The sequence below is a fragment of the Gymnodraco acuticeps genome, unplaced genomic scaffold (genome assembly GCF_902827175.1).
Source record: "Gymnodraco acuticeps unplaced genomic scaffold, fGymAcu1.1, whole genome shotgun sequence".
NCBI classification, from domain to species: Eukaryota; Metazoa; Chordata; class Actinopteri; order Perciformes; family Bathydraconidae; genus Gymnodraco; species Gymnodraco acuticeps.
This window is the reverse complement of record NW_022991375.1, coordinates 3,505,370-3,533,339: the sequence shown is the minus strand read 5'-3', so window position 1 is coordinate 3,533,339 and position 27,970 is coordinate 3,505,370. Positions and strand designations below refer to the sequence as shown.

Below are 27,970 nucleotides of genomic sequence, written 5' to 3'. Positions count from 1 at the left end.
CTCATACAGAAATAAATGGAGACCCCTGCAGCCAATATCAAAAAATTAAATACAGCTACGTCTATGATGTCCAAATCTATTACCTGTAATTACAAGTCTTTAGTACTTGTGCTAAACCATGTAACACAGGTACCATTGTAGCTTCATTCAGAGACCCAAGACAAATCTTAGATATAAAAAACATTTAATTAATTTGTCATGCAACCAAATCATAGTACACCTTTGTGATTTGTTACTGAAAAGAGTCCCTGTATAATGTTAGCTTGGATAAATATGTCATCTGTGTGAAGATCCAGCAGCGTGGTCCTCTCTGAATCTGAAACACTATGAAGGGAAAGACCACCCGGGGTCATGATGTTTTTGCCGTCTTGCTTCCACCCATCAGATCTGCTCAGCTGTGTGCAGACAGACTGGTGGGGGGGGGGTTGGTTGGTCCTGCGACTGACCCATGACTTAACTGGCTGTCACAGAGAGTGAGAGGCTTGCAGCTGTGGCCTGTGGTCCTCGGTCCAAGTGTCTGTCTGCATGTGAGGGACATAATAGTGTCACTGTTGGTGGTGCTAAAGAGCCCGTTTGTTGATGTTGAAGATCTTGACAGAGTGGTCGGCGCTGGCGCTGGCAAGCTGGACCCAGGAGCTCTCCTCCTCTTCCTCCCTCTCTCCCTCACTCGCTCCGTCCTCCTGGTTCTCTCGCCCTGCTCGCCCGGCCCGGGGCCTCCAGCGGAGCCTCTTCACCGTCAGCGCGTGGCTTTGTCTGGGAAAGTTTGTGAAATGAAGGAAAAACAGGACAAAATCCAGACAAATACTACTACCTGCTACAAGTACTTTAGTATAGCACCATCTCCAATGTCTCCGAAACAATTCCAAGATATGTAACACAATGTGAGCAACAAAAATTGGGTATAGAGCAGCCTTCTGATACTTAAAAACAACCAAAATACCTCTTTAATTTACTTCCTGAGCTGTACAGATGATGACTCACTCTCACATGTTGGACACACAGAAATACACACGACCACCTGTCGATGCCTCACCCCCTAACTGCTGCCCAGCTCAAATGAACGCAGCCAATTAAATGTAGCATTGCGCTGCATTTTTTCTCCATAATACACTCCGCCATCAAACTGAAGCCACAGTTTTGTTACTGACACATTGTCATTTACATCTGCTGCCCATGGCCATTGAAGGACTTTCAAAGTTTCAACTTCAGAGGCACTGTGTGTGTGTGTGTGTGTGTGTGTGTGTGTGTGTGTGTGTGTGTGTGTGTGTGTGTGTGTGTGTGTGTAAGGATACGAGATGTCTGTTCCTCCACAGTGTTTCCAGTCGTTTCCTCCAGCAGACCCCAGGTCAGGGCTCCACCTGTACAGCAAGATCCTGCCGCTCTCCAGCCCCACTGCAAGCAGGAAGCTGAGGAAGAAACCAAAAGTCAGCACAAAGTCAGCTTGATAAATTTAACAAATAATAACAATCACTTCAAAATTGTTTTTATTCCTTTTTTCAGAGGTTCAGCCAAACGTTTTACAAATGTTCTAAGGTGCTATGAAACAGACAACAATACAATTACAAGTTTGCCATATTAAAAAGATAAAGAAATATAATTGTTGTGTGTGTCGTGTGTGTGTGTGTGTGTGTGTGTGTGTGTGTGTGTGTGTGTGTGTGTGTGTGTGTGTACCTGTTATTAGAGCAGAGTGTGGGGCAGAAAGCCACAGCAGTAGCAGAATCTCCCACATCCAAGATGGAGGAACAGGGTTTGATCTCAGGAGACAGAGGAGCGTCTGACTCCTCTGACCCGCACGGCCCCCACACTATCACCTACACACACACACACACACATCTTTTATGAGCATTTAAAATGAAATGGTTGCTCTCAACAAAAAATGCAATCATTGCATCACCACTTCAATGTGCCACCATATCATCTTAAAAGCAAAGCCTGACCTTCTTGTCCCGACTGGATGTCACAAAGTATTTGCTGTCTGGGCTCCAGTCACATGACCAGATGATGCGGCTGTGTACGGCTGTGTCCTTCTCTGTGTGTGCATGTAGTGAGAACCGGGGCTCTGCATGGAAACAAACACAAACCAGTACAGGGATTAGAGAAAGAAGGAAGTCACAAAAAGCTTGAATCAGCCCCAACACAGCAGAGCTTTAATCACACTTCTCCGACACTTCCTCTTGATGACAGATGAGCGGGCAGTGAAAACGTTGTGTCGTGATTATTGTAGCATGACATCATCATGTCTGATCCCTACCAACTGCTGTGTAGCAACAAAGGCTCTCCCTGGCGACAAATAAACAACCAAACAAGACAGGGAACCTCGTTGCAGCCCTCCATTTCACTCACTTTTGGTTTATGACCTGCTGCTGTTTATTTCCCCGGCCTAAGTCATTTCAGACCCCAGATTAGTTTTCCCCAGGGAGATTGTTTGTATGCTGGTGGCAGCCGCCTGTCTGCTTGTCTGCAGCAGTGCTCTCTCTCCACTCGCTCTCATACACACACACACACACACACACACACACACACAACCGAGCCGCAAAACCACAGGGTCCCCACAAAGTCAGAGTTAACCACCGTGTCGTGTCTCTGTGCTCACAACACTCTCTGCAAAACGCTCCGTTTGTAGGTGTGGTGTTTGGGACACACAGGTGTTACAGCTCCTCTCATTAACACTCTCATCTGAGGACCTGGGGGGGGGTTGATGGGCTGTTCAGTGCGCAGAGATGAAGACCAGCGACCGACAAGGTAGGAGTAACAACAATACAAATATATCCCAGAAGATTAGAGAGCAGCACATTAAAAAGGATACAGGTTCGATACAATGCGTCACAAAAAAAAGGAGAGGAAGGTAACAGGGTCTACATAATTTAGACGTCTGGGTGTGTGACCCCCGAGGAAGAGGAAGGGACGTGGTCAGATGAAAAGAAGAGACACAGAAGAGGTGAGAATGGAGGCAGGCGGTTTGTTTGATCAGCTCTGACTTAATTTAACCTTCCCTGGTCTGGACTGTGAGTCTGTGGGTGACAATCACCTTGAGTGATTCAGCAGCCAACCAGAACAGACGTGCCCCCCCTCCCTCCCTGTCTCACAAACAGCCTCCCTGCCTCTGAGCGGACCCCTGTAGAGGCAGACGGAGTTCAGGGCTGCCTCTCCTCTGCCTGCGCCCGTTAGGACCCTCCTGCCAAAAGAGCTGTGAGACGGTTAGCAGGGAGGTAATCCTTGGGGCTTAAATGTCCTGTTCTGCTCACCTTGGAAGCAGGATCGGGTTATCTGTCGGAGTCGAGGCGCAGAGGTTCTCTCACATAAATAAACTCTCCAGGAACACGCTCTTGTTTACAACACTGGCCCTGCAGGAGGTGAATTGAACGTGGGGACGAACAGATCCCATTCTTTCTTCACCGACTCAGGACATCAGAAGAACAAATCAGTGTTTGGGAGGTTTTTAACTGTTTTTATGTAATCAGAACAGACAAAGAAACCGTGTCTTATTGATCAAACTGGACCTATTTTATCAAATCTCTAAGAATTACACTTAAGTGCTCGAATAAGAGAACTCCTACTTCGAGCAAAGTGTAAGAGCAACATTTAATTGTTGTTTTCAAGTGATCAAATGATTAAAGAAATGCATGCTGAAAAAAAAAAAGGGTTATTTCATTTGTGAAATCTCTAATAAACATAAAATATCCTAAGAATATTATACCATATAAGAAAATGTCCGAAACTGAAACAAAAAGAGAACCGAGCTTTAGCAGATAACACATTCTCAGGCTGGGAGAGCAGGTAGATCAAAGGAATCCGATTATAAAAGACATTTCATACATCATTTACATTGCGTGAGTATGAGGTCGTCGTTGGTTCCAACATACAAAATGAGAAGAAGATCCTTTTAAAAGTTAGAATCAAATACAAACGGTAGGCTATAATAAAAGAAGTCCAGCTCCACAGTAGTATTTAAAGATTGGCTCTAGATCTATTTGTCTCTCTCATTGGATTCATTTAATTCCTCAGTCCATGTGGACACTGACAGCAGTGACCTTCCAGAAACAGATCTGTACCGCTAGCCATTAATGTCACCACAACTGAGTTAAGTCTGAAAAAAGCCAAAGGTCAAGCAAACGGACTAAAAAAGTGACAATCTTTCAAAATAAGGCTACAGAAAACAAGCCAACAGACAAGCCACTACACCACCAAAAAGTTTACAGGAAGGCATTTGTTGTATTCTGTGTAGTTAGTGTTGCACATTACAAATATCTCTGCACATACTATCCAAGTATAACGTGCAATAAAGAGTTTACTGTAAGTGTGTCATGAAGGGAAGTTGGTGATGTTTTAGTCAATTTAGATAAATATGAAGAGAAAATGTGTTTTTAATTATTAATCTTCCTTTTTTTGGACCGGTTTCAGTCAGCGCATCACTGGTTTGGCTCTTCTCAGGATTAATTAGGGGAGTCCTTCTAATCAGGCCAACTTGACGTAGAATTTGATTTGGAACAAATCTGCTCAGTGGGTTTAGGCAAGGCAAGGCAAGGCAAGTTTATTTATATAGCACCTTTCAACACAAGGCAATTCAAAGTGCTTTACAAAAAACGAAAGACATTAAGAAAATGGCATTTAAAATCAGTCATTAAAAAGAAAAGATAATAAAATAAACATTAAAAGAAAAAATACATGGATAAAAGTTACGGTGCAGTTTAAGATGTGAATAGTTCAATTAAAAGCAGCGACAAAAAGAAAAGTCTTTAGTCTGGATTTAAAAGTAGTCAGAGTTGCAGCGGACCTGCAGGTTTCTGGGAGTTTGTTCCAGATATTTGGAGCATAATAACTGAACGCTGCTTTACCATGTTTAGTTCTGACTCTGGGGACAGAAAGCTGACCAGTCCCTGAAGACCTGAGAGATCTGGATGGTTCATCATTTAGCAGGAGGTCAGAAATGTATTTTGGGCCTAAACGATTCAGTGCTTTATAAACCAGCAGCAGTATTTTGAAATCTATTCTTTGACACACAGGAAGCCAGTGTAAAGACTTCAGAACAGGAGTGATGTGATCCACTTTCTTAGTGTCAGTGAGGACTCGAGCAGCGGCGTTCTGAATTAGCTGCAGCTTTCTAATAGATTTTTTAGTGAGACCTGCAAAGACACCATTGCAGTAGTCGAGTCTACTGAAGATAAAAGCATGGACAAGTTTTTCCAAATCCTGCTGTGACATTAGTCTTTTAATCCTAGATATATTCTTTAGGTGATAGCAGGCTGATTTAGTAACTGTTTTAATGTGACTGTTGAAACTCAGGTCAGAGTCCATGACTACACCTAGATTTCTGGCTTTATCTGTTGTTTTGAACATTGCAGACTGAAGCTCAGCGCTAACTTTTATACGTTCTGCCTTGGCTCCAAAAACCATTACCTCAGTTTTATCTTTGTTTAATTGGAGAAAGTTCTGACACATCCAGTCATTGATTTGTTCAATGCACTTACTCAGTGTTTGAATTGGAGAATAGTCTCCTGGTGAAATTGTTACGTAGATTTGTGTCATCCGCATAGCTATGGTAACTTATTTTGTTGTTTTTCATTATCTGAGCCAGTGGTAGCATGTAGATGTTAAAGAGAAGAGGCCCCAAGATGGAGCCTTGAGGTACCCCACATGTCATATTTGTCAACTCAGATGTGTATTTACCTATAGAAACAAAAGTTGTTTCTGTCCTTTAAGTAGGATTCAAACCAATTTAGAACTGTTTTCGAAAGTCCCACCCAGTTTTCTAGTCGGTCGAGTAATATGTTGTGGTCAACAGTGTCAAACGCAGTTTACCTTATTTTAATTAATTAGTTTTAGGCGTGCTGGTGTTGTTTGCCATTTAGGCTCCAATGTTGTCTCTTTGTTTTGAGATTCACTCAAACACATTTTTAATTAAGCGAAATGTATTGGCCACCAGCATGCTGAAATGCTACCTCATGCTTAGCAGCACTGCAACATAAACAACCCCTCATGATAGATCCTCTTAATGTCCACAACTCCTTCCTGTTTCTCACCTGGACTCTCAGCTGTGGGCGGGTTCCGTCTCCATAAAGACCAGGTGCGATCCCGGGAAACAGCCAATAGGAGTTGAGCATCCGGGGAGAAGGCCATCTGGGTGACGGTGAGGGTGTGGCAGGGCAGCGTCTGCAGCTGGCGCCATGTCGCCGTGCTCCACAGCAGAACGCCCGCATGCTCCGCTTTGGACGCCTGGAGAGAGGATTTAGATAATAAAAAACGCATTACTTTTCAAAAGCAGCTTGAGTTTTGTTAGTTTTTGACTTTATCCTATCTTCTCTGTCTTTCTTCTTGCTTTTGACTTCCTCCTGAAAACAACTTCTGTTTTAAAAAATTTACAAAATGAGCTTGCATGCCTGTTGGAAAATAAACAAGGCGTAGGAGATGGGTTGAGGAATGGAGGATTGCCACAGCAGGGAATATAAAGGAAACGTAATTCAGAGGTGGGAAAGGAATAAAGCAAAGAGGTGAAAAGGAAAGCGAGAAGGACAGATCGAAAGAGGAGGAATGCAGGTGGAGAAAGTGGATGCGAGAGGAAGAAAGAGAGATATTGTATGCCACAAAAAAACATAACTGTGATGGCTAATAGCTCTGTGCTTGTCTGCTTTAAGGTCATGTTGGTACCATCAATACCTGACTGAGAGCAGCCTAACCCCGCTCTGTGGTAGTGTGGATATGAGCATGCAGAGTCAATATGTCATGATGCCCCTCCTCTCTGATCTAATGCCTGTTACTGAGTACGTGCTCTCTGGCCTCGCTCCGATCACACTGACCTTGCATGCAGATGCCACCAGCGCTCTGCCGCTGTCTGAGGCCAGGCAGAACATCTCAAATCCGTGGCCGTATCTGGAGGAGACGGAGGACAATCATAGATACATTAATCACCGACAGGACGCAGGATAACAGCCGTTCTAAATATGTGAAGGACAGATGGGATGTGAAAGACAGACGAATGAAGGGAGGACGACAACAGCAAAGAGAGCGCAGCGAGTGTGACAGCAAATTAAGTTTCCTGTTATTCCAAAGCGTCACCCCGACAAGCGTCTAGATTTGAGCCATCGCCGCTCGCTGACAGGTAAATAAGCAGACAGAGTGTGAAATTAAAACACTGATCTGCAATGACTGGTCCTTTCCTGCTGACAGAGATGAACAACGATGATGCTGCGGGTAATCACCGGCAGCATAATTACTTTTAGCTTGCCGACTATCACCTGCTTGTTTTCAAATGTCAACAAAGGGAAATCACAGCCTGGAAGTTCCTCCCCATCTGCGAAGCGTTGCAGCAATTTAGCCCCAACGCTGAGTGTATTATTTATGCCACAAAAATAATTCAGCCACTTACTCATTTGAATGTTTCTATTATGCACTAAATGATTCAGGGGGCTGAAGCCAAATGGAGGTAAAAGAAAAAGGCACAATGCCCACACCTCGAATAAACCATCGCGCCATATGTTATGTTTATAGCAAATTGACAGGGAAATAGATTTAGCCTTGGCCACAAATGGAGGCAATATATTCAGCCTAGAGAAGAGGCTCATGGGATGGCAGGAAGCTGGATTCTGATTGGCTGATACAAGGAAGGAGAGAACCAGGGCTTTGTGAATTCCATCATTTTCAGTGAGAATAAACCCTTTGGGCAAAACTAGATAAACACAATTTATCTGGAAATGCTGCTTCATTAAGAGTGATGCAAAAAACACGATCTCTTCTAGAAAAGGGAAGTATATATAAAGTAAATCTGTAGTCGAGGTTGTTTTACGTCTCAGGATATTGTTTGTTCCAGCAGGTTCCCAAGCTGCTGCTAGCAGAGAGACATGTGGATACTCACAGTTTCTGGACCTCAGGCCACAGTGTGTTCTGGAGAAGATGATCTTCGGGTGGGGGCTCTACACACACACGCGCACACACACACGCGCACACACACACACACACACACGCGCCCACACACACACACACACAAAACAGACACACAGTTAACTCCAAACCCTTACATAACTATCATTTGGCAGGCCCTGAAAACTGTGCCTTTTTATAAATTCAAATACAAGCAGTTTCCAATTTATAAAATGAGGATTACACCAAAGTAGCTATTATAATTTCCCTTTTCTAAATCCCTGTTCTGTTAACCAAAAGTGCGACAGATAGGATCCTGAATGTGTGTATGTGACAGGCTTACAAATCAAAGAAGAAGAAAGAGAAGACAAACGAGACAAACTAAAGACTACACGGTGCACCTAGAACACGATTAATATCATGAAGACAATGTTCCCTCACATTTATATACAGACTCTTTTAGCATTTAGCTTGCATGAAATCTTCAGCCCTGCGACGCCTTTTGCCAAAAAAGATTTTGAAACAGCAGCAGCTTTATCGGAGATCTTAACGGCTGTTGGCTTTGAGGTGGACCAAATCTAGCCGGTGCCAATCCTCTCTGCACACGTCTCTGTGCTGCATATAACCGAGAGCTACACTCGTTGTGTTCTTCTTGTTGGTCATCGCCTTCCCAAATTGCCTAATTATTAATCTGTCTCTTTGCCTGCGGAAGCCAATCAAACGAGGGAAAATGCATTGTTAACAACAGCCTCCGCACTTGGTTGCTCCCTCCATAGCCCGGGGTCATCGATACTTAAACTTTGCAATCACATAAGCCTGCTTTCTAATTAGCATTGCAGATTATGAGTGGCTTCAATCATGTTGATGACAGCACTTGACACCCTCTAGCCCAGGGGTTTTAAAGCGCTACGTTTTCTCTATTTGACAATCCATTTCCCATCTGCTAGTTTCATCCACTAGTTTATCTATCCTGCATTTGTTTCTTGTACTCTCATTCCTCCATGTACCTCTGTGTCCTTGATACATATGAATTCAATGCCCTTCCCGTTCGAAATAATCTTATTTTAGGAGAAAATTGAGTTTCAAGCATCAGTTTGCACGTACAACTTTAAAGCAGATGTGTGTCTCTGAAGTTGGAGTAAAGAAGTGGATATCTTTGCCGAATGATTTAAAAGGCTGTAAGAACATTTTAATGTTTAAGAAAATGTATAAAGAAAGCGTTATTAGACAGTATGAAGTTGACTTTTGATTGTGTTCTGGTTTTATGTTTCAGTATTTGTAAGCAACTGTGACTGAAAGAATATTGCTTTTATTTTACTTTTTTATGGTTATTTCATTTATTTAATTTTTTTTAAGAAGGGGCAGATAAAATAAGATGTTCTTCTCCCTGCTCCTTTCCACCATGCACTATAAAAAAAGTGTACATGTTTTGTTAAGTGTACATGTTTTGTTTTAAAATAACTGCCATGTGTTGAATAAACAAATACACATTTTTTTTACTTCTACTCACGCTTACGGTCACCTGCTGTAATACCATCGGCCCCCAGCAGACCTCAGGCATTGTGGGAGTATAGCATGGTGAGAGCCCCAATGACTAACTGTCCGTCTGGCCGCTCATAATTGTCTCTTATAAGAACATCTAGCGACAGGCTGGCTGGAAATCTTATATTGTGAGCTGATTGAGGCTGCTGATTGGAGGGCGATGCAGAATATGAATCAGGCTATCGGACTGTGGAGGAGACAGGGATGCATTTCGCCTCGAAAACTATTTATCAAGGAGGTTTAAATTAAATGAGGGTTTGCTGCGAAATCTCAGAAATGACCTTGCTATGCTGGAAAAACACTTGTTTGAGAGTGTTGTTTTTGCAGTACCTGTCATGATGAGCGGGTTGAAGTAAGACTCAGACTGGTATTGATCAGATACACTGTTGAACTCCCCTTCGTTGCTTTTGTGGGCAAGGTCACCTGCAGAACAATATGACACATCTGTAAATAAGTTGTAACATTTATATATTACACTACATCATATGAGCTAAAAAAAATACAAACAACATTTGATTAAAATAAGACCCAGAACTACCGTTTGGAGCTCAGATAAAACTTTAGGATACAAAAAAAAGGGCAAAAGTAAGCAAGTTCTTACCCTGAAATACGGCCTTGTTGGACAGACCCAAGGCAGGTGTGCTGGCTCCTTCTGGAAGGTTGGCAGCGTCCTGACAAGATGAATGAACGGACCGAGAGACAAACACATCAATAACCATGTAGGGGTGGGAGATCCACTCAGCACATTTTACAGCTGTTAATCAAAGTGAAAGAGAGAGAACTGATCTTTGGAGAGAGGGTAAACATAGTTCTTGACTATTTCTACGTGAGTGAACATAACTTAAATATATAATGATGGTCATTTCATTTGACACTCACACTAGATGTCAACAGCTTTTCTTTTGACGTCCCAGAGATGTTAGCGAAGTTTTCCACAAAGTTTCGAGGTGCTTGAAACACTCGCAGGACCTTCTCATCGGCTCCCGACACAAACTGAAACCTTCCCACCATGGCCAGACACTGCATGTCGTATCCATGGATCTGCGGCCGGGAGATTTCATGCCAGGTTGCCTGCAGGGTGAATAAGGCATGAGAATATATAGGAAAGATGCAAATCTGGACACGGGGATCGCAACACGCTGCATGGGGTTGTGCCAGCATTTCATTTTATGCCTGATGTTGTGGAACAGGATTTCTGGGCCCTAAATCCAGGCGTTTGCAACCAAGTTAAAAACTAAATTGATTATCCAGTAACAGTTCAAATGAAAACAATTATTTTCAGCTTATGTTGCAAACTAAACTCAATAGAGAGGTGACGTGCAACAACATTAACATTAACCTTTCTGTTGGTCGCTTGTTAGCAGACCCTTCACACGATGGCAGAGCGAACAGGTACAGGCAGGGCCCATAGTGAAAGCCCTATAGTTTAAATCTACTTCCCACACATAAACATATGAACATGGGTTACTATTTTTTTTTTTAAAATGGTAAATGTATTTAGGAACCTGTCCATGTGATTTTAAGTGGGGGTGGACCTCAAATCCTCTAGGGGGGTCCGGGGGCATGCTCCCCCGGTAAGATTTTTTATTTTTATTTTTGAGTTAGGCCCAATCCCAAATCACCCCCTCGACCCTACCCCTCCATGATGGAGTGAACTCCGTCTGTAGCCACACTCGCAGCTGAATGAAGTTCCCTCCATTAAGGGTTAAGGGTATAAATACAGCGGCAAGCTTTGGGACAAACTCCCCTCTCTCCGGCAGAAACAGGAAATGCCGTAACTGTATGTAACAACGGTTTCAAATCAGCATCTCTTTGACAAAAAAATGTAAATTAATAACTCAAATAAAACTCCAAACATCTTTAATTGTGTTTGTAAACAGCGTGTTTCCTGACGGACACACACAGCGTTGACCCCGGTCAGGTAGAGACTGGTCTCAAGTCAGCACCGCTGCAGACTCGCTGTTTGAGGGCTTGATAGCCCACTCCCCCTCCACACCGCTCCACACTCGTTGGTTTGGAACAGCACTTAATGTGGCGGACCCTCCGCGCGAACGGATGGGTAGTGTGTAGGGGTAGGGTGTAGGGGGCGATTTGGGATTGGGCCTTAAATGCATCAATCTGGTGCATTTTGAAGGGACTAGATCTATGGAAACACCTATATGAAACAGAACTGTATACATTTCAATAATCATAAAATCATGGCCATAACCAATAACATACCATATCAATATGAAAAAACACTGAAACTTGTTTATTTATTTATTTTTGGTTCATTTATAGTCGTGAGTGTGTCTGTGCTCCTGAACCAGCCTCTCCTGTCTCCCTCCTCTCTCCCCTGCTCCTCTTTGAGGCAGCAGCAAAGATTAGTTTTAGCTCTCAACAAGTTTTAAAAGTGTATCTTACCTTTTTTCACCTAGTTAACTATTTATTTATTTATTCATGCATATTTTACTAATCACTACCCTCTCAAATGGAAATATGTGTTTACATAAATGGCGACCAAACCGTTTGAGACCCACTGAGAACTTAGACTAAGTTAACTATCTAAACACTCAGAGAGTCCTTTACCTCACCTGAGCTGAGGTTATCCCGAGCTTGAATGACACACAGAGACCAATCAAGGGCTTTGATTTATGATCTGTATGACAGTGGCCATGTCGGCAGGCCACATCGTGTAGACAGCCAGTCACCCTGTGCAGGCCACTTAACAGCATCGGTCCTCCCGATGGCCAGTCCGGGACTGGGTACAGGAGGCGTAGATCGAGGGATCATTGTCCACAAGTTAATCAATCGCAGATGGCGTCGTGGTCACGGACGAATACAAAAAAACGTATAAAAAAAACAAAAACGAAATGGGTCGCGAAATATACTTGGGCGGCCGTTAATATACCTGAGCGGCCCGCCCAAGTATTGTCTATGTGTGGGAAACCCTGAGAGCAGCATACTAAGTAACTATTGCTCACAGGAGAGAGGAAGAAATAGAGAGGCCTGAATCCTTAGGTGGACATGTTGAGGCCAGGTGTGTGAAACCTGTCTTTATATCGTCTCAGGATGAATACAGAAATGTGGAATGGCTCTTCGTCAGAACTACAACTTCATTTTACAGTATAAAGGAGAAAATCACCAGTAGCAGTGTTAACTCCAATTGTTTCAATGTTTCTTATTCTTTCATGAAAATAAACTGTGATGTGTGCGTTAGATTAACAATCCTTATAACCTTATATATCACCTTATAAAGTGAAGTATAAGATAGTATTTCTCCTGTGAGATTGAGCTGTGCTGTTTATACCAGAGTGAGACTCTCTTTAATGTCTTTAGGTGCATTAGGACTGTGGGTAATGTTGCATCACGACACAGGACTGCCTTATGGTCATATTAGATGTATTTGCATCAATGTGATAAAATATTATTATACTTACCATCTGGTTATTTAAATCAAATTCCTAATGTTGCGCTAAAACATTTAAAAATACTGTTTAATTATAGTCAGCTGTGTCTCTTTTTTCATTTACAGGACCTGTTTATCATCTTGTTTCCTCCATGGGGTGAAGAGTCTGGTGGTCTGGTCCGAGCCCACGCTGAGGATGAACTCCCCCTCAGGGTCCCAGCTCAGGTCCTGGACCGCATTAAAGTGGCCCGATATCACAACCCCAGGCCTCCATTGTCCCTGTCAGACAGCATTGCATTGGTCAGTTAACACATTCCAAATGATTTCTTGTGTCAATTCCCTTTAACATAAGCATCATTTCCATCATTAGAATGACACTACGGGAGAGAGGGTGATAATAATGAATGTGTTGCTGACTGAAAAGACAATCTCTATTTGAAACGTTATTAACACCTTCAGGCATGTGCTGAACTTTAAACTGACATTTTGATCCGGCGTAATTGAAATGCAGTTATCTCTGAACCTTATGTTGTGAATAAAACGTCACCGTGAAGCAATGCTCTAACACTGAATCTTATATCAAACACATTATAATAACAAGGATAGTCTCAAATAACAGAAATACTGGCGTTATACATTTGAAAGGTTAAGAGTAAAAGAGACATACCTTTTCATCTTGGTCTTTGCACCAGAGATGTAGCGCTCCATGAAAAGCATGAGCAGCGATCATGGAGCCATCTGGACTCATCTGGCAGCCGTAGAAACCCAGAGTGTTGCCACCAACTTCCCCAACACGCACCTGATGTGAAAGAAAAACATGGTGCAGGGATGATCATTACAGACCAGAGATTCAACTCTGATGTCTTTTTAGAAACACGTGTATTACATTACATTACATTGCAAAGTGACTTACAATAAGTGCGTTCGACCAACAAAATACAAACTTGAAGAAAACAAAATCATATAAGTACATCAGGTTTCATAGAGCAAAAACATTTCAAGTGCTACTCAACTGGCTTTAGAAAAGCCAGTCCTTTATTAGTATATAAGTGCTTTGTTAGTAATTCTATCGCTCGAGGTGGAGTCGAAAGAGATGAGTTTTCAGTCTGCGCCGGAAGATGTGTAAGCTATCTGCTGTCCTGATTTCAATGGGGAGCTCATTCCACCATTTTGGAGCCAGGATAGCAAACCCACGTGTTTTTGCTGATGGGAACTTGGGTCCCCCTCGCAGTGCGGGTGCAGCGAGCTGTTTGGCTGATGCAGAGCGGAGTGCACGTGCTGGGGTGTACGGTTTAACCATGTCCTGGATGTAGGAAAGGCCAGATCCATTCGCAGCATGGTACGCAAGTACCATTGTCTTGAAGTGGATTCTAGCAGTTACAGTGAAGGGAGCGGAGGAGCGGAGTGGTGTGGGAAAATGTAGGAAGGTTGAAGACCAGACGAGCCGCTGCATTCTGGATGAGCTGCAGAGGTCGGATGGCACATGCAGGTTGACCAGCCAGGAGGGAGTTGCAGTAGTCTAGGCGTGAGATGACGAGAGCCTGGACCAGAACCTGCGTGGCTTTCTGGGTCAGCTGGGTATGTGACATCAGGTGGGGGAGAAACATTTGCTTTCTGGTTCGGGTCACTGACTCGCCACAGATAAAGATAAAAGACATTGAGGTGCATGAACTGCCACATATGGAGAAAAAGCTGCGGAAATAATTAGGCTATTTCTGACATTTTTCTCCTTTCATCCTATATTAGATTCAGACACACGCAGTATATAGCGTAGTTGTTCTGTCAAACACCTGGGTTTTGTGTAAATATAAAGGTTTGGATGCATAGAAAATAAGAGGAGTGAGGGGAAAGAGTTTTCAAATCTGTCGTCAGTCCCCCTACAAGACATATTAACTAACAGCTCCCACAATGGAAGAAGAAGAAGACTGAAATTAAGCTGACAAGTCAAATGATAAATGATGCATAATGGGACTGATTAGAGCTCAATAAACTGTGTTGCTTTTTCTTAGAAAATACATTTGTCTAATACAGAATGAAAGCAATTGCAGAGCAGCATATCACACTGAACAAATAATGATGAAAAATGGCGACGCCTGAAGGATTTACATAAATTGGATTTGGGTGAGAGCTTGTGACCCCTGTGTCACGCTCGTAGGATAGATCACACAGACAGTGAAGGGTCCGCGAACACGGAGCACCCATGGGGGCTGAGCTGCCACTGAAAAACAATCCATATTAAAAACTCATAATCACTGCCTCAGAAAAATGCTAGAAATAATAATCACTTCTAAAAGGATTCTGACTGACTGTCTAGACTCAGTTCTGTAATGAATTTTTGAGGATTCAAATCATTAGCTGGGGCATGAAGCGTGTTTTGGTTTTAAGTGCAGTTACCAATTACACTGACAAAAAGAAAAAGCACTTGTTCAAACGGTGGAGGTCACTGTAGCTCACTTTAAGTTCCTTAAAAGTGTATTTTTCCAAAACAGGGAGCAAAAAGGAAAAGAACAAAAAGGCATTTAACTGAAGGAAAGTGACTAGAAACTGACTAGAAATGAAAAACATTGAGCCATAATGCAAAAATAAAAAGCTTCTAATGAGTTCTACAAATTAAAAAATGTAATTATATTCTGTATAAATTCAAGCTTTCATTGACATTTATTTCTTTACTGAACAGAAATGACATACTAAAATGAAGAAAGCAATATTAATACCTCGTCCCGTTGCTTGCGTAACCCGCACGATTCAATGCAGGATTATGGCACTAGACGAAAATAACTTGAAACAATGTGGAAATTAATCCACAGTAATTCTTGTATAAGCAACGGAGAGATGTTCTAACCATTAGCCGTCAATATTTTCAACGGCAAGTGGCTTGTGCGGGACGAAATTAGCTTCATCCCTGAACGATAAAAGGACAAGAGAGGAAGTCTAGACGTGTGCATTGTACTCAGAGACATTTATGTTCACATAACTTTATTCCCGTCTAGTCGCTATTGTGAGTTTATTCTATAACCCTTAACCAGTCGAAGAAAAACTATGTTCCCAAGGACTTTAAGAGAATTCTATTGACTTGGCCAACTTCTCACAGAGGAATTCAAACAATTAAAAGCTTTCTCGGGCCCTGAGGCCTTGGAGGTAAACGGGGCCCAGAGGGGAGATCTATCCAAATCGATAGCAGCAGAAACAACCCCAGAGAGCGCTCCACTGCTCCCTCAGCACCACTGGAGTCTGTATCCAGATACGGCTACATTATATCTTCTCCATCTTTAATTAGCTTGTGCCTTAAATGATATGGACATTGGCTGTGAGGACATTTGAGAAGTGCTAAATTCACACTCGAATGATTCAAATCTGTACAGCTTAGCGTGTTATCTTTGCAGCCGTCATCGCAGGAGCAACCCACGAGAACACATGTGCATCAATGACATGTTAAACAAGCAGGATGGATGATACACACACAAACATATCTCGGCTATGTCTACTGTATGTGGCAGCAAAGTGGAGTCCTCCATCATCCGGCCTTCTTAGGGGGCTTGCGTTGGTCATCAATGACCTTCAAAATAACGCTTGTCTGCAGGCTCAAACACAGCGGAACTAATGGCAGCGATAAAGACACGCCTTCACATTGAATGGCACGATCCTGCAGCCATTCAGAGAGAGAAGCAGGCAGGTAGAAACATAGACGGTGAAATTGAGAGAGAACGAGATGCAACATTAAGCAGATTGATTTTAAAATTCTGCATACAAGAGTCTGCCGTAAATCATTCAAAAACTCACAGAGGCAAAAAGCTGTCATCTGTCTTGTTTACGACTGGGGGAACAATATGGATGCACTATGTGTCTTATCGCTGGCCAGCGGGGGTATGGGGGAGGAGAGAACAAGGACAGACAAAGAAGGCAAGGCGTATATATCATTATTTGAAGGAGAGAAACAGGGAGATGGCTGCAGAATGAGCTTAACTGGGAAAACCCGTACAGACAGGTTTTCAAACTTGACACTGAGACGTATTCTCCTTCACTTAAATGTCTCCTGATGAGATGTAGAACATAATTAAAGACAGCAAATAAGAATTAAATTAATCTGTTCAACTGTTTATATCAAATTATCCTCACATTTGAATGCAGGAAGCATCAAATGTCTTGTGTTTGGCTCGATATACGTCTTACTATAGCCTGGTTCCAGACCACTAGAGTGCTGTCCACTTCTCTAATTGTTTTCAGCAATTACTGAATGTAACAGTGTCTCCAACACTAATGAGAGCCATCAGAATGAACTAAATCATTACTGGGTGCTAAAGTAAAAACAATGCTCTAAAAGACGGATGTGCAGTCAAGTTATAATTCTCTGTGTTTTTTGTCTATGTAAGTATTTTATTAATAGTTCAAGTCTACCAATAACAGAAGGTTGGATGGATTTTCTTTCCTCTATTTTAGCGAAACATTAAATCTATACATCTAATTTTCTAATGGTTACCATCAAAAAGCAACCCTCTTGAAATCTTTGCTGATCTCATGGTGTAGATGCTCTCCAGGACCAAGTGATTTCCTTGTTGGGTGTGGTAACAGATCCAACAAAGCAAACTTCTGACCACACCTATTGGAGAAGTTGGGTGTGGTCAGAGATGAATTGGAACTGTAAATCAGAGAGGGCAGCTAAAAACAACATTTTATTTTAGTGGATAATTGATCTGCCATGCGGCCAAGTGTCACTTAAGGAGAGTACACAAGGCGAGGTCTGAGGTCTGAACACACACACACACACACACACACACACACACACACACACACACACACACACACACACACACACACACACACACACACACACACAACACACACACACACACACCACACACACACACACACACACACACACACACACACACACATCACACACACACACACACACACACACACACACACACACACACACACACACACACACAACCCACCACACACACACACACACACACACACACACACACACACACACACACACACACACACACACACACACACACACACACACACACACACACACACACACACACACACACACACACACACGTCCCTGCAGGCCCTGTAGCGGCCCGCTGCGGTCAGTCTGAGATGTTAATTACCAGTGTGTCTCGTTAGTGAGATGTGCTTCACGCAGTGGTGGGCCCCGGCCACCCCACTGCTAACCCTGCTCTCCATTAAATCTCACCAATTACTCTAATCAGTGTGAGGAAGTGGGGCACTACTTTGTTTAAAAAAAACGGCTAATTAGGACACACTTGGCCGGTCAGTTAGCACTGTGGAATCTGCTCTGCCAATAACGTTAACGTCCCGTACAAAAGCCTTTGTGAGGCCTTTTCAAGCTTCAGAAGTCAGGCTTTGCAAGCAGGCAACCTGATAGTTCAAGTAAAAAAAAAATCAGGTGTGAAGGAACAGAAAAAGAGTCACTTTCAACAAAAAGGTTATTTCAGGTAGGGGGATACTTTTATTTTTTCTTGGCTTAAAGAAGAAAGGCCTGAGCAGTGGATGGAGATTGGGCACAGCAGACATGATTTCAAATGCCCACTGCTGCTTTTCATTTCCACTGACCACCTTTGTCTAGATATACTAAGAAGAAGACTGAGAGAACTATGTGACACTGGCTTCAGGCTCTAATCATCGTCCCTTTGTTGAGAGGAGAATCAAGACTTTTCTGGTTGCTTCTTTCTTTGGTCTTTGTTGCTCATCACTGTGGATGCGAATGATGAGATCAAAGGCGCCAAAATGATCGAGTATGGAAAATCACTTGTGATCACACACAAGGTGCCTGCCATACAGTGATGTATGTATTTCATTTGGAGCCTGTGTGCACAATGAGATTCTGCATGTGTGAAAATATGTGTCTGACAATTTTGCAAGCCTGTTCCTGTCTCTCTGACAGGTATGTTCAAAGGTATTCTAAGGTAATCCTGACTCCCCTGAGAATTTGTCATAGTCAAAAAAAGAAAAACTGTGGGACAGATGGGAAAAAAGGCTTTTTCTTCACCATCCACACTTGTGTTAAATTTAGCCACATTCCGGCACAACAGCAGCTGTGTGGAGCTCAGAGAGACGAGGTGGAGGGGAGCGAGAGGAAAGCAGGAGAGGGAGAGAATGTGAGAGAGGGAGACGAGACAGGAGGAGAGAAGGGAAGGCAAGGGGTGGAAAAAAAGACGAAGTGAAATGAGTGAAGGCGGAATGGGGAGTCAACGTTAAAGACAGATCATGGGGTGAAAAAATAATAAGGAAAAAGGGGTTGCAGGCAGAGGCTATGGTATGTCTTCCATTGGACACATAGGATTTGTTGGGGAATGGGCCGTAAAACAGGGGGTTCAGTGTGAGTGAGTGATGGAGGGGAAGATGGGGGAGGACAACCTCGGCTTGTCTAAACTCACAGTGGTGCGCCAGGCTCAACGCTTCTTCATCACTGTCTATCACTTCTATTCCTGACACCTCAATGTCAGGGAGAGTGGAGAACGACGCAGGGGCCCTGACAGCAGGAGAGAGAATACTGCGGGGGGCTCAAACGCTTGGATCATGTCAAGAGCTGCTGAAAGGAAAACTAGCAGAAAAGGGATTGGTGTGTAGGTCTGTGTGCAAACCCAGTGTTCCCTGCAGAGAGTGATTGATACCATGTGTGTGTGTGTGAAGGCGCTCAAGACAACACTCACCTGCTCCACCCAGACTCCAGACCCCTCCTCAGGAGCCCAGATGATCATGGTTTTGTCCATAGAGGCAGAGAGCAGACTGAGAGGCTGTTGCAGCTCTCCACCTGCAGGGGGAGACAAATAGACACTTATAGGAGCAGCTTGCAGTTAATAATGGTCTACAGACAACAGTCAATGATTAGGCTAGTGGTGTAGGAGACAATGAACGCACCTGGTATAAAGGTAGTAAACAATATTTGTGGATTGGGGTTCAGCTGGAAGGCCAAACAGATTTGAACACACACCCCCGAGCACACACACACAGTCACACACTGACAAGCACACACACACACACGCTGAGGTAAAGTATGGCTGCCTATTGTGGTGTCAATTTTGTAACACTACGAGAAAAACAATGGACTCTGTGTTAAACTGCAAACTTTGTACCAGACATTTATTGACCTGACAAGTAAAGTGTGTGTCAATTATGTAAAGAAAGCGGATCTTCAGTGGCTTAAAGCGTTGGCTAAGCCTATGAGTGGCTTGTGATATTCTATAACATATTTTTAAGGTTGTACAGAAATCCTCATCATGGTTTGTGTCTCTATAATGTATAAAAGTCGGTAGCATGTTAAGGATGTCTGCCTGCTCTGATGCAACAAATCAAGTGCTTCCTACACCTGCTTTGGCTAAAGTTGGTGTATGACTGTGTTGTGATTGTGTGTTTTTAATTGTTTGTAACTGTAAAACTGTCTGAAACTGTGCTGTTACCATTCTTGGGTCAGGACTCTCTTGAAAAAGAGATTTTTAATCTCAATGAGACCTATCCTGGTTAAATAAAAGGTAAAATAAAATAAATACATGTGTTAACAGGTCAAAATGTACCATTAAAAAGCAAAGTTGCTTCTGTTTACTGGTATTCCCTAACACATTGGAGGCTGCATGCAAGAGATCAATTTATGTAGAGATCAATTTGTATAAGGATGCTTGGCATCATATTTTAACAATTATAATCTATCAATCAATCAATGTTTATTTATATAGCCCAATATCACAAATGTTACATTTGTCTCAGTGGACTTTACAGTTTGTACAAAATATCAGTATGACAATACGACACCCTCTGTGCTTAGACCCTCACATCGTACAAGGAAAAACTTCCGAAGAAAACCCACAGCTTAAAGGGAAACATGGGAGAAACCTCAGGGAGAGCAACAGAGGAGGGATCCCTCTCCCAGGACGGACAGACGTGCAATAGATGCCGTGTGTAAATTGAAAAGATAATACATTATCTATGCTTAATGATGATAGCATTTTAGGTTTTAAAGATGGAAAACAAATGTAATAATTATTGCAACTGGATATGCCCTCATAATTAAGTCATTTCACTTACTTGTGTATCTGGGATGTATACAGAAGCTGTCTGAAGTGATCTTAATGTAATAAGCTTTTAAGGCAAGCAGAGTTTAAAGAGAATATTTAGCACATCCATTAGGCTTTTCCCTTGAGAGCTAATTAAGCAAACACCTTTTTTGTCTTTTTTTCTTTTGTCACCGTCTTGTGCTGCTTTTTGTAAACAACAGCAGTGCAGGACAGAGGGAGAGAAACAACATCTCTCCGTGTAGCATGCAAGAAAATCCATTTACTTTCACAGGCTGGTGAAACCAAATAAGTGAGTGAAATGTTTAGAGGTAAGTACCGTATGGCCAACTCTGAGACTTTGATTTAATTTGACACAAACACCAAGAGATTTCTGCAGGAACCTACTGCTAATTATCTGAAACTTCGTAAGTATTGACTGATCCCTTCCCTGGTTGCTCATCAAGGTACCTTTGTAGACAGGAGGCTGCCAGTGGACTCCATAGACCCAGTTCTCATGTCCAGCCAGGACTGTCTCAAGAGTCACAGCAAACACCGAGGAGGGCACATCTGGAGCGGGAACAGAGGACAGATCATGGTATTGGCTTTAAACAATGAACAGAAGAGAAGCAGCTGATACTAAAAAGGCGAACTTTTTTGTGGCCAACTACAGAAAACATTCCATGAAATATAAGTAATTGTTACACACAAACTTGTTCTTTATGGAAGTCGGTAACCACCGTGTGCAATTATATCATAAAAAAATGAGCCTAGTCATTTGGTTAATTAGCTCAATTTTTATAAATCAAGCCTGTGTGGCCCGCTCACCTTTCTCCCTCACTTCAAAAACGTCCTCTTTCATTTTGATGATGGTGTGGTCGTCCTCTGTGTGGGCATCTGTCCCAGACTTGGCACACAGCCTCCACACTCTGATGAGGCAGTCCTGGGAACAGCTGGCTAATAGCAGCTCTCCACCTGAACGAGAGAAAGAGAGAACATGAAAACCGTGTTCCACTGAAAGACATTTTCTATCAGCTCTTAAAATACCCTTCCCTATAGCACTGAATGTATCCTAATGCCTTTGAAATACTTACACCCCTGTGTGTTATCAAGTATTCATCTTTAAAATGGTTTATATAGGACAAAATGACAAAGACCATAAGTATTAAGTAGGAAGAATATACTACAGGATTAAGAAAATAAATAAAGAGATGTCAAATAATAACATTAAATAAAAATATCACTTTAATTTGTTCCACTTATGTGGTGCTAAAAAACGAAGTGATTCAAGGGATAACAACTCCTGTGAGTGTGTGTGGAGAGAAAAAAAACTGATGTTGCAACATTTAGAACTGAGCCTAACTACCAACTTTCCTGACTCTGGCTCCAACTTTAGTTTTCCGGTCTGTAATGAGCATTAAAGCCTGACTGTTTTTTAGATCTGTTATCCAGGCATTTTAGAAGAACGCTGCTGACAGTGACATGGCCAGCAAGACAGCAGGAGTACCGGACAAATATAAACAGACAGGTGGTAAACAAAGCACAAGCCACTATCTCTGAGTGCTCCCGTCTGTCACATTATGCGCTTCAGGTTTAGTCCAATGGCCACTGGCCCAGTTTTGCCTCTGCCAAGATAAACAGACATATTATAAATTCCTCCGTTGCCACCACCTAATGCCTTCTAAATGCTGGGAGAGCTAGGAGTAAGGCCATAGTTGTTTGTCGATCATTTAGTAATGATATTGATGATACATTTTGGTACTGGGCTGAAATTCTGCCAAAACAGACTGCATTAGTCATTTTCTCCAGCCTGTCGGAGTAGTTTTGATACTTTTAACCGTATAAATGACCCATTGCCAACAAATCGAGTTGAAACTTTCACTTAAACTTTAGAGTTTTTCTTCGTTCATTCGATTTTCAAAAAAACCTTTATCTGCGCCATGATAAAGCTCCCAACTGTAGCCTTTTGAAGAAGCAATACAACATTTTCACCCCACCCTAAATTACAACAAATAGCCTCAAATGTTTTAAAATGAGATTGAAACCATGTTTAGCCGTATGTGTGTCAGTGTGGGATCAGATGCTTGATTGAGCATCATAATCAAAATGAGTAACACAGTGCTGTTGCCAAGCGTGTTGAAGACTTTTCATCCAGACAGCTGTTCCAAAGACGGCAACATGATTAGGGCTGCAACTAACAAATATTTTCATCTTTAATAAACTGTGTAGCAAAACATTACTAGATACAATAAAGCTGCTTTTATACCAGAGCCTATTTTATTCTAGTACTAAGATTGATGGAAAGGGAATTGTGATTTAGAAAGAAAGGATAAAGATAGAAACAGAAAAACAAGAAACAGCACCATGCTCTGAATGCCAGTGTTTTAACAGCTATGATAAACTGCACCACTACTGCTGCAATGTGCCATCTGCCAAACCCTTAAAAAACAGAATGATTTATGTAACTACTATCACAGTGGAGAGCGAGTTTTGTCATTCCTATGCCATGGGGATATTTCATATCAACAAACTTCTCTCTGTCTCTTTGCCTGCTCGCAGCTTGGCAGTGTGGAGTGGGTCACAGACTGTGAGTGGGAAGGAGACACTGGTGGAGAGGCCTGGTTAAGGAGATGAAATAGCTTTTACACAGTCAGAACAGTGCCGTAATGAAGAGCCCTTGAAGAGGGTTACAAAATTAGCAGCGCTTGGATTGGATCCATGCATTGCATTGTGCTACCACAATACTGTGAATAGCAAACTAGTTGGTGATGCGGGCCTAAAAAAAAGTTGAAAGGCTGTGTCTAGTTTTTCTAAATGCTCCATTAAGCCAAAGAGGAGATATGTGTCTAGTTGTTTTTCTTAAAGAAGGTCGAAATACACTTGTCTGTCTTTCTGTTGAAATTGGTGGAAGGCTCTTACTGGAAAGCTCCTCCCACCTTTTAGCTTTTAACCAATCATGTGTTATCTCACTCTTCTAAAAGGCCAGTTGTATTCAGTTTGCAGGCTTGCTTAAGATAAATCACATATTATAGAGACCCGTGAGCACAAGCTTTTAAGAAAATGTTATTAGGCTCTAAGAGAATTGAAACAATATGTATATTTTCTGTTCTGAATTTATTTTAACCAGACTTTCTGGTTAACAGAAACGTTTTCAAAATCACAGACACTTGCCTACAGTACATATTGTATGTTTATCTGACTTTAAATTGAGTGAGAAGTATGTGGCGCTCACCTAGAGATGTCCAGGTCACTCCACGAACCCAGTCTTCGTGTCCTTGCAGAGACATGGATTTCTGGAGCTGTTGTAGGGCAATTAAAAAAGGTAACATTTTGCTCACATACTCAAGTAATTACAAATAAACATGTCAGGGAAAAAATAAATGCGATGTCGCTTAAACAGAGTATCTGTCTGAGCTCACCTCTCCATTAGACAGCACATACAGATCCACCTGGGAGGTATCACCCCCACAGGCCAGTATGGGAACTGTAAAAAAAAAGAAAGGCAGGTTTCACACAGTCAAGTACTGTAAGCTCACACAGACACACATACACATATAGCATTTACATCTATGTTTACATTGTGTACATGCGATGTAAGAGAAGGGGGAAGCACAACCTCAAACAGATGTAAAACATGTGAAACAGAAAGGCAAAATAATATGAGACACTTCAAACACAGGCAGAATTTAGAAAATGACATTTGGTTACAGGTGCTAAAGCAGTAGTGCAAATTGAGATGGATGGCATGAGAGGAAACATTTCTGTAGGTGTGTGTTTGAAGCAAAACATAAAGGATGTCTATGCAGGAACAGCTTAGGCTTACCTCTGCTGCCTGGCAACAGTGCCAGAGAGACATCCATCATAAAACTGTTGCCGAACGATAAGGTGTGGAGGCACTCAGCTGAGGAACATACAAGCATATGGATTAAACTTTGTGATGCCCTACGAGTAATACTGCTACGCAACTAAGAGAAGGGTTCTTACACATCACGTTCAAGGACTTTCCAGGCCAAATTCCCTCACATTCAAGAACACAAAACAAGTTGATCACTGTTTAAACCCTGATCGTTTTTACAACTACAACAGGCTTTAGAGAAGCTATTAAATTCTACTTCAATTACTCATGCAGCTTTGTGTCGCACTTTCTTGAGGAAGGTGGAGTCTGAAACCATGATGCAGCTAAAGAAAAAACAGCATAACATAGCCTTTTCACAGACATTATTTTACAGATATTTATATAAATAAGTCCGGATATATTTTAGAACTATATGGCAATTGCTTGCTATATTGCATGTGGAAATTCTCCTTTCACGGTTTCTGGAATGTTTAAAAGAAGCATGTTTTTCTGTCTATCCTCATTTGTAGAGGCCAAGGGTCTTTCAAGCAGTCACAATCCAACTTCACATGGACCGTTTTTTCATTTGGGAATACACCCCAAGGTTACGCCTGGTTTGCATACACACACGCTTAATGTGCATGACTGTCAAGCAGCATCAGTGTTCATCCGCACTGACGGGGGGACAGAAACTTTTATAAAGAGAAGCTGTTATGGTTGACAGCTTAGAAAAAAGGGAGATATGGATGACAGCTGGGAATACCACTAATAATTCATGTGAGAAAATATTACAATAATACAGCTGTTGAACTCGGTCAACTTACATTTTTACGGAAATAAACAAATTGGAATGAGAGATTTAATATCTGTCCAAAGGCATTTTCTTTCACTGACATTTGTTTCAGCTGTTTTGACCTTATCTATGTGAATGCATGTCAAATATAAACAAAGTGTTATTGATGTGATCACACTAAACAATTCTGCAGCCCTGTAGAGAAGAGGCCAGCTATCATGTTGTTTGATTAACTTAAATGTATTGGATTTTCCAATGTCAACGGAGGATGTTTTGATTTTGTCTTGCGTTTAACTGTTTTTGTTCTGTATCTTTTAACTGTACTGATCAGGAGTAGCGCTCCTAATTTAATTGTAGTCCTCCCAATGACAATAAATATTCCTATTATTTTACAGTTGACATTGCTTTATTTTGAAAGGGTCACAAAATGATGAAAAGGACCCAAATTAAAGTGGACCTATTATGCTATATTGGAAAAATATATTGTAGGGCCATACCTATATAAAACATGTCTGTGAAGTTTTTTGCTTAAAATACCAAACAGATCACCCATTGTAACCATGCCTCATACTGCTCAAACCCCTCTTTTGCAGCCCTGTTAGAGAAACACGGATTTTGGGTCCTTAGCTTGAAAAAAAAAAAAGAGGAGGCGGAGCTAATGCCTGATCAGAATTCTACCGGAGATAAAGTTAAATTCTGCTGTGATAAAACGCCATCCTGTTCTAAACCACATCAAAGATTATTTCTGAAACAGTATGGAGCTCAAATGCTTTTTCTCTTGCAGGTTTATCACAAGGTGAGTTCCTTTTTTTATTTCCTGCTTTTTAAACACATGTGCTCCTCAGTACAGGTTAGCTCTGAGTGTTAGCGAGGCTTGCTAATGTAAACAAAGACGAGATTACGCCCAAAACACGTTAGGCATTGTTTCTGATAGCAATTTTCTGTGGGTCCGCTGCCGATCTGACGTCAAATCGGCAGCAAATCTGTATCCGCTCGTTATACCCCTGTTTTTAAAAGATTTGGGTACGAAGGAAAAGAGAGAGGGTTTTATTTTCTGATGCTGCGTGAGTTCCCCGACGCACCGGGGACACATATTATGTATAAAAGACATCACAAAGTGCATTTTGCATGATAGGTCCCCTTTAAGTATTAATAGTACTTTAAAACACTATTCTTCAGAACAATTTCCAACCTTATTATGGCAAGTGTTGTACCACAACATCTCCACAGGCTGAAACCAAAAAGTTGTTGCCAGATTATTTTGTGTTTCTTACCTTCTTTGGCTCCATCACAGAGCCACAGTCTGACAGTGGAGTCGGACGCTGAGGAGGCCACCAGGACCTTTGAATCCTCCAGATAGATGGCGTCCACAGCACACACTGCACCCGTGTGGCCCTTACACTCCACCGACTGGATGAACTGGAGACAACAGAGCACATATTAGAAGATAAAAAAAAGAAGGAAAAACAATGTCTGATGAAACAGATGGCTTACCTTCCCATTTTGAACCTCCCAGACAATGAGCCGATTATCTGAGCCTCCAGAGACAAGATGACTCTCTGGAGCTGACCAAATGATAAAAACACAGTATAAAAGGTAAAAGTGCCTTTTGTGCACCTTCGGACCGGGACAGTTTTTCAATGTTATGTGCTATGCCACTTAGTTACAATTAAGGTATCTCATAAATAATCTTATATTGACAAAATGTTCCACTATGAAAGATTATGTTTTACATTTAAGTAAGAAACAGGGCAGTTTTTAAGTTAATTATATACACTGAAGAGTTCCATCTTTTCACATTCATAAAAAAACCTTGTATTAAGGTGTACTACGACATGTATTATCTGTAATATCATTAAGTTGATTTGATTAACTATTTGTTAAATACATTATATTTAGAAAATAAATAATGTTCTACCTCTAACATATTCCCATGTTCCTTGTTTTCTGTTCCTGTCCTGTATTAGGTGTATTTTACAGGGACATTTTTATGAGCTATAACAGGCTGCATTTGTTTGAGAACAAATTGTGGGTATCGACATCATTTAGAACAAAATGTATACTTTACGGCTCATAAGTGACAGGCCGTCAAATTAGCTTCTTTTTTTTTTAAAACTGTTATAAGAGCTAAAGACAAAACCAGATCCTGTCAGGTCCATCAGTGACAGCAGGACACTCACCACAGTCCTCTCTGTGAATCCACTGCACTGTGTTCACTCTCCCTGTGTGTCCATTCAGCACAGCCACCACTCTTCTCTCCTGCAGTAAAAAAACAAATCGTTTATTTATTAAGGTAACAAAAAACACCTTTATTTACAACAACAGGATGCTCGGTTATCTTTAGCAGTGTCCACTAACATCCACAGCTAACATGACAGAATAAATTAGACGGATTTTACTACCTGTGGGTCGTAGAGAGCTACCGAGGTACATGTCCCAAAAGCAATAGTCCCTCCACGACCCCAAGAAACAACATTTGGAGTCCTGTTTGCACAACAAGCTATGTGGCATGTTTCAATTACGGGCGCCGCCAT

At 41.9% G+C, this 27,970-nt stretch overlaps 2 protein-coding genes across 2 annotated transcripts in view; one reads left to right on the top strand and one right to left on the bottom strand.

The window, feature by feature from the left end:
- si:ch211-193k19.2 (uncharacterized protein LOC100034574 homolog) overlaps positions 1-27,970 on the top strand; it is a 1,126,861-nt gene that overhangs the window by 866,165 nt on the left and 232,726 nt on the right. The window lies entirely within an intron of this gene.
- elp2 (elongator acetyltransferase complex subunit 2) lies at positions 168-27,970 on the bottom strand. The gene is made up of 22 exons (XM_034240944.1): positions 27,839-27,970; positions 27,617-27,695; positions 26,931-27,001; positions 26,711-26,855; positions 24,632-24,709; positions 24,228-24,292; positions 24,041-24,107; positions 21,637-21,783; positions 21,280-21,378; positions 19,474-19,574; positions 13,452-13,583; positions 12,914-13,063; positions 10,276-10,467; positions 9,998-10,067; positions 9,727-9,819; positions 7,850-7,907; positions 6,795-6,867; positions 6,021-6,213; positions 1,938-2,059; positions 1,672-1,811; positions 1,293-1,406; positions 168-753 (listed from the first exon to the last, which is right to left on the bottom strand). Exons 1-22 carry the CDS (start codon positions 27,968-27,970, stop codon positions 561-563), a joined length of 2,514 nt encoding a protein of 837 aa, XP_034096835.1. The 3' UTR covers positions 168-560.